At 46.6% G+C, this 13171-nt stretch overlaps 1 protein-coding gene across 1 annotated transcript; it reads left to right on the top strand.

Annotated features, from left to right (window-relative positions):
- Window positions 1-349: 349 nt before the first annotated feature.
- Window positions 350-3340, top strand: LOC135552759 (frizzled-9-like). The gene has a single exon (XM_064984584.1). The coding sequence runs from the start codon at window positions 851-853 to the stop codon at window positions 2600-2602; it is 1752 nt and encodes a 583-aa protein (XP_064840656.1). The 5' UTR covers window positions 350-850; the 3' UTR covers window positions 2603-3340.
- The last annotated feature ends 9831 nt before the right edge of the window (window positions 3341-13171 follow it).

Raw genomic sequence — 13171 nt, 5'->3', positions numbered from 1 at the left:
GTTTCAAACCAGGGACTGTAGTGACTCGTTTTGCACTGATATGCATTGCCTTAGACCGCTGTGCCACTCAGTAGCCCAATATGACATAGCCCATTGTAAAAAATAAAACAGTAGCCTAAGGATTATGATCACTATTAAAAGATTAGCATTTATCCTAACCTCACTCACCACTTTCAAATTCCCAAATAAAGAAATGTGGAATTAATAGAGTCGTGCGTGCGCTTAAAGACGCTTCTCATGTCAGTGGTGGGCGGTGCGAGATGGAAGCGTCGCGTCATGGAAATGCCCACCCTCGCATCGGGTAAGAGCCGCAGATAGAAGAGAAAGTTCAGTGTTCTCAAACGATGGATGGAGAGCGGTTGTCCGAGGTAGAGTGACATATATCTACTGCTGCAAATAGCTGCACCGATTCAGCTTTAAACATTTTTTATTCAAAATTAAGAAGTCAAGGATAAGGAGTCAACACTTTCTGTAATTAACGTTATTTAAGCTCACCGCCGTTATTTTCTCATTTCATTGCGAACTTCATTTTCTAGATTGAACTCTGTCTTCCTCGAATTGGCTCGGAAGCTGCTTTCTAAGAACATTTAAACATCTAATTCTGGGGAAGCTTTTTTATATTTTTTTATATCATAGACTAATGTTTACCTACTGGAATTATTTTTGTTATATTTTACCTGCATTTGCGTTGTGCATCAGCATAGAATGCATTTGTAACAACGGATTTTTAACGCTTGTTGGGGCTGTGCTTACAATGGTAAAATAATACGGAAATATCCTCTTGAATTTACATTTTTGGTCTGAACAAATACAACTATTTGTTAGACTAATCATATGACTGAAAATAAGCATGGAGGGGTCTCCTTTGAAGATACTGATTTCTCTCTGGTGTCCGCTCATGATTGCTGCCTACAGTGTGGAGCTAGGAACATACGACCTAGAACGAGGGAGACCAGCCAAATGCGAACCCATAGTAATTCCCATGTGCCAGGGCATTGGCTACAACATGACCAGAATGCCCAATTTTATGGACCATGAAAACCAAAAGGAGGCTGCCATCAAGCTGAATGAGTTTGCACCTCTAGTGGATTACGGCTGTGATGTGCACCTTCGTTTCTTCCTCTGCTCTCTCTACGCCCCAATGTGCACTGATAAAGTGTCTACCTCCATCCCAGCCTGCAGGCCCATGTGTGAGCAGGCCAGGCAGAAGTGCTCACCCATTATGGAGAAGTTCCACTACGCATGGCCTGACTCGCTGGATTGCTCCAGGCTCCCGACCAAGAATGACCCCAACGCGCTGTGCATGGAGGCTCCAGAGAACGACACCAAGACGGATATCAAGAAGGGAGAGGACATGCCTTTTGTTCCCCCTCGGCCCAGGCAACCGGGTAGCAGTAACGGGCGCTCCATGGGCAGTCTGGGGTCCTGCGAGAACCCAGAGAAGTTCCATTACGTGGAGAAGAGCCAGTCGTGTGCTCCTCGCTGCTCCTCTGCAGTGGACGTGTTCTGGTCCAGACGGGACAAGGACTTTGCCTTCATCTGGATGACGGTGTGGTCAACACTCTGTTTTGTCTCCACGGCCTTCACCGTTCTCACCTTCCTCCTGGACCCCCACCGCTTCCAGTACCCCGAGCGGCCCATCATCTTCCTCTCCATGTGCTACAACGTCTACTCTGTGGCCTTCATCATCCGCTCGGTGGCAGGGGCCGAGAACATTGCCTGCGATCGGGAGAATGGCGAGCTCTACATCATCCAGGAGGGGCTGGAGTCCACAGGCTGCACCATCGTCTTCCTCATCCTCTACTACTTCGGTATGGCCTCGTCCATCTGGTGGGTCATCCTCACCCTCACCTGGTTCCTGGCCGCTGGTAAGAAGTGGGGCCACGAGGCCATTGAGTCCCACAGCAACTATTTCCACATGGCCGCCTGGGGCATCCCAGCTCTGAAGACCATCGTCATCCTCACCATGAGGAAGGTGGCAGGGGATGAGCTGACGGGTCTGTGCTATGTGGGCAGCATGGACTCTGGAGCGCTCACCGGCTTTGTGCTTATCCCTCTGTCCTGCTACCTGGTCATTGGCACGTCCTTCGTCCTCACTGGCTTTGTGGCGCTCTTCCACATCCGCAAGGTGATGAAAACCGAAGGCACCAACACGGAGAAGCTGGAGAAGCTGATGGTGAAGATCGGCATCTACTCCATCCTGTACACGGTGCCCGCCACCTGCGTCATCATCTGCTACTTCTACGAGAGGCTTAACATGGACTACTGGAAGTTCATAGGTCTGGAGGTCAAGTGCGTGTCGTTCCCCGGGCGCCGGAACGAGGACTGCTCCCTGGAGTCGTCGGTGCCCACCGTGGTGGTGTTCATGCTGAAGATTTTCATGTCCCTGGTGGTGGGCATCACCAGTGGTGTGTGGGTGTGGAGCTCCAAGACCCTGCAGACCTGGCAGGGCCTGTGCAGCAGGAAGCTGGCATCAGACAGGACTAGCAGGAAGCCCTGTGGCAGCGTGAGCTGCAACACACACTGTCATTACAAAACCCCTGCCGTGGTGCTCAACATGGCCAAGACAGACCCTTACTCAGACAGCCCCACACATGTCTGACGCTGACAGTCAGTATATTACCAGTATGCAGTTCATTCAATGCTCTGTCTAAACACAGGAAGCTACTGGGGTGACATTGTAATATATAGAATAAGAATAAGATTGAGATTGAGAGGAAGGAGAGAAGTTATAATTCAACTGTCCATTGTTGCTTTTCTGTGCAACTTTCCTTATTTCAGTATTGATGGGAAATGTTCAGTATTGCTCTCTATAAACACACAAGATGTGTGGACTGTATTGCATAGAGATGCTCGACTGCAATGCAGAAAAGGCCTTGCATGGACATTTTAAAGGAGAGGCATTGTTCTCCCCTGAACTGGGTATAAATAACTACATAAATATGTTTAAATGTTAAACAGTCTATTTATTGTATATATATTTATTTGAAGTTTACTTTGGTTTCTCACACGTTTTGATTGGAGTGAACATGCATCCATGAGGCTAAAAGAGTAAGCTACTGAGCATCAAGGAAAATGCAGTGCCTTTTATTGGGTTCTTAAGAATAATACAATTGGGTATACATTTTCAAAACTGCCTTTTAATTGTATGTTTGTGGTCGTGGTTTATTTACTATTATTAAATTGAGTGTGAGTCCTATACATTTTTCAATATGGCTTAGTTTCATTGGATTGATTGAGAAAATTATATTGAGAGACTTGGGAGGAAAATGCATTGACAAAAAAGATTGAATTTTACATTATCTTTGATAATAATTTGGCTCTATAACAATAAATATAATTCTTACAAAATGAGATGTTTGTTAGATTACATATGGCTATAGATATCCATGATTCATTCATGTCATTATCCCAGGACGACCAGAATGAAACAGATGTGCTAGACTGGTAGAAGTAGACTGTAGTAGGGTTAATTCTCTTTTAGGTGAAGTAGACTGTAGTAGGGTTAATTCTCTTTTAGGTGAAGTAGACTGTAACAGGGTTCATTCTGTTTTAGGTGAAGTAGACTGTAGTAGGGTTCATTCTGTTTTAGGTGAAGTAGACTGTAACAGGGTTCATTCTGTTTTAGGTGAAGTAGACTGTAACAGGGTTCATTCTGTTTTAGGTGAAGTAGACTGTAGTAGGGTTCATTCTGTTTTAGGTGAAGTAGACTGTAACAGGGTTCATTCTGTTTTAGGTGAAGTAGACTGTAGTAGGGTTCATTCTGTTTTAGGTGAAGTAGACTGTAACAGGGTTCATTCTGTTTTAGGTGAAGTAGACTGTAACAGGGTTCATTCTGTTTTAGGTGAAGTAGACTGTAGTAGGGTTCATTCTGTTTTAGGTGAAGTAGACTGTAACAGGGTTCATTCTGTTTTAGGTGAAGTAGACTGTAGTAGGGTTCATTCTGTTTTAGGTGAAGTAGACTGTAACAGGGTTCATTCTGTTTTAGGTGAAGTAGACTGTAGTAGGGTTCATTCTGTTTTAGGTGAAGTAGACTGTAACAGGGTTCATTCTGTTTTAGGTGAAGTAGACTGTAACAGGGTTCATTCTGTTTTAGGTGAAGTAGACTGTAGTAGGGTTCATTCTGTTTTAGGTGAAGTAGACTGTAGTAGGGTTCATTCTGTTTTAGGTGAAGTAGACTGTAGTAGGGTTCATTCTGTTTTAGGTGAAGTAGACTGTAACAGGGTTCATTCTGTTTTAGGTGAAGTAGACTGTAGTAGGGTTCATTCTGTTTTAGGTGAAGTAGACTGTAACAGGGTTCATTCTGTTTTAGGTGAAGTAGACTGTAGTAGGGTTCATTCTGTTTTAGGTGAAGTAGACTGTAACAGGGTTCATTCTGTTTTAGGTGAAGTAGACTGTAGTAGGGTTCATTCTGTTTTAGGTGAAGTAGACTGTAACAGGGTTCATTCTGTTTTAGGTGAAGTAGACTGTAACAGGGTTCATTCTGTTTTAGGTGAAGTAGACTGTAGTAGGGTTCATTCTGTTTTAGGTGAAGTAGACTGTAACAGGGTTCATTCTGTTTTAGGTGAAGTAGACTGTAGTAGGGTTCATTCTGTTTTAGGTGAAGTAGACTGTAGTAGGGTTCATTCTGTTTTAGGTGAAGTAGACTGTAGTAGGGTTCATTTTCTTTTGGGTGAAGTAGATTAGTAGGTTTCATTATCTTTTGGGTGAAGTAGACTGTAGTAGGGTTCATTCTCTTTTGGGTGAAGTAGACTGTAGTAGGGTTCATTCTCTTTTGGGTGAAGTAGACTGTAGTAGGGTTCATTCTCTTTTGCAAATGAAAGGTAGCCTAATTCCTATGGTAATGCCAGCATGCAAATATCAACTGTAATCATTTGGAGAATTTTTCTCAATATAAGGATAAATGCAACAGTTTATATTCCTAACTTTTGTAGCCTAATACGCCCATTTCTTCTTACTCCAAAGCCGTAGCCTCTTTGAACACATTTAAGGCCAACATTTGTTGTTTATTTTCCTGTCGACCATTTGGTCCTTAATTTCCTCTCCTGCTTTGAAGCAATTTTCTACAGTGAGAATCGCGTGCCATATGTTCAACTGCATAAGCTGCGTATAAGCTAGATCCTGGAAGCAACATGGACACACTATTCCTCAAAGAGAATTGGAGATGAATAGAGGGGCAATCCAAGTAGTCTCAAGGTTCAGGTCATCATCTTTAAAGAGATACTTCCTGGTTTTGACAATGAAGCCCTTTATCTACTTCCAGTCAGATGAACTCATGGATACCATTATGCCTCTGCATCCAGTATGAAAGAAGTTAGAGGCAGTTTTCCGATCCAAGGCTAACCAGCAGTAGCGCAATAACTGGAAGTCTATGGTATCTACTAGCATACTAGCATTTACCATAGACGTCCAGCCATTGCGCTAACACTAGTTAGCAATTGCGCTAACGCTTGTTAGCAACTTTCTTCAAACTGCAGGCAGAGACATACAAATGGTAGGCCTATTCAAGAGTTCATCTGACTCTGGGGAAGTAGATATAGGGCTTCATTGCCAAAACCTTGAAGTATCCCTTGAACATGCGGGAGCTGTTCACAGAGAAATATATTTAATGGGTGTGCTAATCCTTTCCCTGAACCACTATTGTGCCCTGTCCTCCTCTCTGTTTGATCCCCATGCAAATACATGGCACTTTGATCCAGGAGGAGGAATTTGAAGTAGGCCAACTAGATCTCAGCACTAGTCCAACGCTTTACACCTGAATTGGGAGGAAATTAATTGACGATTTCTATTTGACCAAAAAGTTTCACAAATTTCATCCTACATATTGGTCATTGGTTGCATGGTTTTGTCTCAGTTTGAATTTGGTACATTCAAGCCTTATGTTGGCAGCAACTGTTCTCAGTAGATTACACACACACACAATTAGGGTCTCAATGTCAATTATAAGCATACCCGAGTATAAGAGACCATTTGTTTCACAGCAGGCTTGCTGGGATGCATGGTGTTTGACAGTAAATGTAATTGTTTATGTCTGTCTGTGTAGTTGTGTTCCATGTCAGGCAACACGAGGTGATGGCATGGAAAGATGTGAGGACCAAGAGTAACATTTACATCATCAGACTGCTGCTCAATTTAACGTTTAGATTTTGCCAAGCTTTATAGACGCTTGTGTTGTGTTGTGGTTTTTCATTTAACCTTTGTTAGACACCATCAACTTTAAGATTACAGCAATTTAACAAAATCATTTAAGTTGAGAAGACCGTCTGTGCAGCACAGAGTATCATATTGTATTATAGTGTGTGTGTGTGCACATATGTAAGGAGGGAGAGGTAGATGGGGGTTAACCTCTGTGTTTTCCTCGCTTGGCCATTATAGACATTGTCCATTGCTTAGCAGAGAGAGCTAAAGTCTTGACATTGCCACCACATTTAACTATCAAAAGTGAGTGTGAGTTTCCTTTGAAGCATGTTGCTGGGACACAATAACTGGAGTTAAAGCCACATGCACCAGTTCACGTACGGTTGAACGAGCTGCTGGCTTCCTCTCGGGATTACGCTCTGTGACATGACCCAGTGAGGTGAAACACTTAAACAACAGCCAGTCCCACCTGTGTTTTCTGTGATTAGATAGGAACTGCAGTCTGTTTAGGACAAGGGCTGAGTTAGGAGACTTGGAGGTACTTAATGTATTTGTGTTGCTAGACAAATCCCCAAAGACAACATGCGGTGATTGGAATAACAGGGAGCGTTTGCAACCGTTTGTTGTTTATAAACATTGTTCAACGAGGCTTGTTCCATGATTGAATGCTGTCCGAACATGTTAGTGCCAGTAGCTTGTGTATTTTCTAGCTGTCTCCAGAGGAAAAACTTGTTCAGACTCACAACACTACTGAACTTCTGTTACGATCGTCTGAATGAATGGACCAAGGCGCAGCGTATTTAGAGATCAACATGTTTAATAAATATGAAACTCACCAAAAAAACAATACAGATGCAAACTAAACGTGACATTCTGGGCTGCTCACAGGCAGCTACACAAAAACAAGATCCCACCAACTACAGGTGGGAAAAAAGCTGCTTAAGTATGATCCCCAATCAGAGACAACGATATAGACAGCTGCCTCTGATTGGGAACCATACCCACCCTAGTCACAGGGCGTGACAACTTCAATGTAGATGGAAGGGAGTTTGGAGCTGGGCCCAGAATAACTAAAACAGAGTTTGTTTGAGCTGTGTGTCCTGTGGGGCGCCATACCTGTGGTCAACAGCGTAAAACTGAATTTAAATACAAACGAAGTGGTAGCAAAAATAAATTGAAATTCATCGGAGGAATCAGGTAAAAAAGCATCCGACTGCTCCGAACTCTACTTCATATACAGAGCAAAACACACACCTCTGGTAACACCTGCCCTTCAAAGTTGATTTATCAAACAGTGGAGTATTACATGAACTATTTAGGCTTGGTGAATAAGATTTATCTTCAAGGTGGGTTTATTAAAAGTTAAGGTACTACTGAGCTGACAGTGTTTATGTGATTTTTTTGGGCGGGTGGTGTGAATAGAAATCCTCCTCTATGGTCATGCATCTGATTAGAGAGGCGATCGTTATGGCACCGAAGCCCCTCCCTCCTGGCCCTAAACCACTGCCTACCCCTCAGGGGGTGTGGGGGGGAGAAAAGAGAGAATAGAAAGCATCCTTCATTACCCTGCTGCTGGTCCCTCCTCTGCCCCCCCCCCCCCCCCCCCCCCCCCCCCCCGCCCCCCACCCCGCCTCAGCACTATCCCTTTCCTGGGCTGTTTTGATGTGTAAATGAGTGTATTGAAAACCTGCAGGCCCCAAAGAGATGCTTTCCATGAAAATGCCCCAGTCTGAAAAGCAGCAGCAGAGTTCACACAGCTCAGACCCTTCACTACCGGCCTCCCACTGAGCTGCATGTCTGAGAGCAGCAGCAGAGTTCACACAGCTCAGACCCTTCACTACCGGTCTCCCACTGGGCTGCCTGTCTGAGAGCAGCAGCAGAGTTCACACAGCTCAGACCCTTCACTACCGGCCTCCCACTGAGCTGCCTGTCTGAGAGCAGCAGCAGAGTTCACACAGCTCAGACCCTTCACTACCGGCCTCCCACTGGGCTGCCTGTCTGAGAGCAGCAGCAGAGTTCACACAGCTCAGACCCTTCACTACCGGCCTCCCACTGGGCTGCCTGTCTGAGAGCAGCAGCAGAGTTCACACAGCTCAGACCCTTCACTACCGGCCTCCCACTGGGCTGCCTGTCTGAGAGCAGCAGCAGAGTTCACACAGCTCAGACCCTTCACTACCGGCCTCCCACTGGGCTGCCTGTCTGAAGAGCAGCAGCAGAGTTCACACAGCTCAGACCCTTCACTACCGGCCTCCCACTGGGCTGCCTGTCTGAAGAGCAGCAGCAGAGTTCACACAGCTCAGACCCTTCACTACCGGCCTCCCACTGGGCTGCCTGTCTGAGAGCAGCAGCAGAGTTCACACAGCTCAGACCCTTCACTACCGGCCTCCCACTGGGCTGCCTGTCTGAGAGCAGCAGCAGAGTTCACACAGCTCAGACCCTTCACTACCGGCCTCCCACTGGGCTGCCTGTCTGAGAGCAGCAGCAGAGTTCACACAGCTCAGACCCTTCACTACCGGCCTCCCACTGGGCTGCCTGTCTGAAGAGCAGCAGCAGAGTTCACACAGCTCAGACCCTTCACTACCGGCCTCCCACTGAGCTGCCTGTCTGAGAGCAGCAGCAGAGTTCACACAGCTCAGACCCTTCACTACCGGCCTCCCACTGGGCTGCCTGTCTGAGAGCAGCAGCAGAGTTCACACAGCTCAGACCCTTCACTACCGGCCTCCCACTGGGCTGCCTGTCTGAAGAGCAGCAGCAGAGTTCACACAGCTCAGACCCTTCACTACCGGCCTCCCACTGGGCTGCCTGTCTGAGAGCAGCAGCAGAGTTCACACAGCTCAGACCCTTCACTACCGGCCTCCCACTGGGCTGCCTGTCTGAGAGCAGCAGCAGAGTTCACACAGCTCAGACCCTTCACTACCGGCCTCCCACTGAGCTGCCTGTCTGAGAGCAGCAGCAGAGTTCACACAGCTCAGACCCTTCACTACCGGCCTCCCACTGGGCTGCCTGTCTGAAGAGCAGCAGCAGAGTTCACACAGCTCAGACCCTTCACTACCGGCCTCCCACTGGGCTGCCTGTCTGAAGAGCAGCAGCAGAGTTCACACAGCTCAGACCCTTCACTACCGGCCTCCCACTGAGCTGCCTGTCTGAGAGCAGCAGCAGAGTTCACACAGCTCAGACCCTTCACTACCGGCCTCCCACTGAGCTGCCTGTCTGAGAGCAGCAGCAGAGTTCACACAGCTCAGACCCTTCACTACCGGCCTCCCACTGGGCTGCCTGTCTGAGAGCAGCAGCAGAGTTCACACAGCTCAGACCCTTCACTACCGGCCTCCCACTGGGCTGCCTGTCTGAGAGCAGCAGCAGATTTCACACAGCTCAGACCCTTCACTACAGGCCTCCCACTGGGCTGCCTGTCTGACAGCAGCAGCGGATTTCACACAGCTCAGACCCTTCACTACCGGCCTCCCACTGGGCTGCCTGTCTGAGAGCAGCAGCAGATTTCACACAGCTCAGACTCTTCACTACCGGCCTCCCACTGGGCTGCCTGTCTGAGAGCAGCAGCAGATTTCACACAGCTCAGACCCTTCACTACCGGCCTCCCACTGGGCTGCCTGTATGAGAGCAGCAGCAGAGTTCACACAGCTCAGACCCTTCACTACCGGCCTCCCACTGGGCTGCCTGTCTGAGAGCAGCAGCAGAGTTCACACAGCTCAGACCCTTCACTACCGGCCTCCCACTGGGCTGCCTGTCTGAGAGCAGCAGCAGAGTTCACACAGCTCAGACCCTTCACTACCGGCCTCCCACTGGGCTGCCTGTCTGACAGCAGCAGCAGAGTTCACACAGCTCAGACTCTTCACTACCGGCCTCCCACTGGGCTCCCTTGTCTGCCAATTCAACACTGTCTCTCTCGCTCTCTCTTACCAACACACACACACACAAAACGTAGATATTTTTTCAATGCCTTGCAATTTCAGAAACACTTCAGATATTCTTGAGCTATTGAGTAAGTAGGAAGGATATTGCTGCGACACAGAGCTATTATCTCTGTTATAACAGACCCAAACCATCTATGTCTTTAAAATATGATGCTGTTTTCACAACTACACGATAGGTATGAACAATCATAACTCATTATAATGTAATGTATTCATCTCTGTTATTTTCTGGCCTGCCAGTGATGTATCATATCATGTGCCTTTTCACATCTGAATGCCCTGATCTCTTCACGTTGTTAGAAGCCTCAGTCTCAATCATCATCTCTGATCCTCATTCTTGTCATCCCAATCATCAACACTTGAGACATGCATACCAATGGAACAGTCAAATGTGATGTCAATATGAGAAATTAACCGGTAAGGAAATGAACCGGTAAGGATCAGCACAAAGTGCATACAGGAACCTTTACTACAGACAGCCGTTTAGATCGATTTGGAACAGACAACTCCATTATTGTAATTAGTTGAAATTTCCCAGTTTTCCATCTTTCCATTTTTTTTGCATGTCATTTTTCACAGTCTTTGATCAATAAATCAAAGACAGAACTCTAAAAGCGTCTCATCCCTTTTTCTCCTGCCTCTGGACTGGTGGATGAGTCAGAGAAGAGGGAGGTTCCGCCTCTCTTGCTGTGAAGCCGCAAATAAACTAAAAGCATCGCTGGGATCATAATCGTCATTGCCTTCTTCTCAGAAACATTGATTTCAATGCATGTTTATTTAATTTTAGTGTTGCTTATACTCATCCTATATTTAGATTTAAACTCATCCTTTGAACCGACCCGGGGTGCAATGACTCGGGGTAGAGGCTACCAATGGCAAGCATTTGTTTGAGGGTTAAAACATAATTTTGCCCCTTTCATCATGTTGTTGTGTTGTGCCATAGATCAGAGGCTTGGGATAATGTAGGTCAGGCGTTTGAGAGAGAGAGAGCACCCCTTTTGTAGCTGCCATTTTGAATCGGTTGCTAGGCAGCACCCCTCTCTAATCGCCAGTACCATAGAGTCTCCTTTGAGAGGAGATAAAGAGAGCAGGAACTACAAAAGACAACAAAATCAACAACAGCGACAAAGAACCATGCTGCATTACAACCTGCTTTATAGAAACACTGAAAAGAAGAAGCGAAGTGTAAAGGCCAGGATTTAAGTCTGTCTTCACCCTGCACGCCTCTCTCCACTACCCTGCTTCGTATGTCTGTCTTCACCCTGCACGCCTCTCTCCACTACCCTGCTTCGTATGTCTGTCTTCACCCTGCACGCCTCTCTCCACTACCCTGCTTCGTATGTTTGTCTTCACCCTGCACGCCTATCTCCACTACCCTGCTTCGTATGTCTGTCTTCACCCTGCACGCCTCTCTCCACTACCCTGCTTCGTATGTCTGTCTTCACCCTGCACGCCTCTCTCCACTACCCTGCTTCGTATGTCTGTCTTCACCCTGCACGCCTCTCTCCACTACCTTGCTTCGTATGTCTGCCTGCACTTTACGCCTCTCTCTGTTTGTCCCCATTACTTTCAAATGCGAGAACACAACCCTGTCTGTCACACTAACGGTCTCTTACCTCCTAATCCCAGGAAACAACATGACACACTGTTTCAAAGTGGCTGGCAGGTGTGTGTTGACAGGTGGGTGAAGGGGATGAGAGCTGCTTGCATCTCTGTTGGCTGGCAAGTGTGGCTGTCACACTGCTACCCTGTCCAAAAATGTGCTCATGTCACGCTCAGCCATCAAAGGTTCCCCCCACGGGTCTGTGTTCCTCTTAGAAAGCCAGCCCAGCACAGCCTTCCTCATCTCCCCAGGGTAGACTAAACTCTTCCAAGTTCCTCTCCCTTTGAATTCACTCCACACTTTTAACTTGAGCTTTTTAATCTCTGAGCGTTGTTTCATATTTATGGACTCCAAAGAACATTATTTCAGTCAGAGCATTTCCAGAACCACCTGAAAAAAACACCTGATAACTAAGGTCTACATATATTTTGACATATTCTGTAAGGTTACCTTGGCACGCTGACCCAGCAGTGTCGCTAACAAACCAGAAAGAACAAAGCATTGAGATTGAGTAACTGAGATTAATGAACTGCAGTGGTGTGATGTTCAGCATAGCAGAGGTGTGTGTTGGTTGATTGGGATCTCCCAATACACACACACACACACACACACACACACACACACACACACACACACACACACACACACACACACACACACACACACACACACACACACACACACACACACACACACACACACACACACACACACACACACACACACACACACACACACTCACACACACACACACACACACACACACACACACACACACACACACACAGAGGAGTGATTTTTCCCACTAGACCTGGAGAACTATAGAACCATTGTGTTCTCTGGCCCATTGTGAAGTGGCTGGTGGCTTTATAGAGGGGTGTAATGAGAGCAACCTCCCTCACCTCAACAATACCAAACCCCCAATCACCCCAACCCCCTAACACCGGGAGGGCAGAATGGGGACTGGGGAGGTGGGGCGCCTACTTAATTAAGCACACCCCCAGGTGGAAGGAAGGGGGGGGGGGTGATTGTCGTCCCCCTGCACCAATTTTATTTATATTTTATTTCACCTTAATTTAACCAGGTAGGCCAGTTGAGAACAAGTTATCATTAACAACAGCAACCTGGCCAAGATAATGCAAAGCAGTGTGACACAAACAAAACAGGGTTACACATGGGATAATCAAACGTACAGTTAATAACACAATATAAAACATCTATATACAGTGTGTGCAAATGAATTAAGATTAGGGAGGTAAGGCAATAGGCCATAGTGGCAAAATAATTACAACTCAGCAATTAACACTGGAGTGATAGATGTGCAGAAGATGATTGTGCAAGCAGAGATACTGGGAGCAAAGGAGCAAAAAAATAAATAACAATATGGGGATGAGGTAGTTGGGTGGGCTATTTACAGATTGGCTGTGTACAGGTGCAATGATCGATAAGCTGCTCTGACAGCTAATGCTTAAAGTTAGTGAGGGAGATATAAGACTCC

The sequence above is a fragment of the Oncorhynchus masou genome, chromosome 13, assembly GCF_036934945.1.
Source record: "Oncorhynchus masou masou isolate Uvic2021 chromosome 13, UVic_Omas_1.1, whole genome shotgun sequence".
NCBI lineage: Eukaryota > Metazoa > Chordata > Actinopteri > Salmoniformes > Salmonidae > Oncorhynchus > Oncorhynchus masou.
The sequence above is the reverse complement of the archived record's forward strand: the minus strand, read 5'-3'. Positions and strand labels throughout refer to the sequence as shown.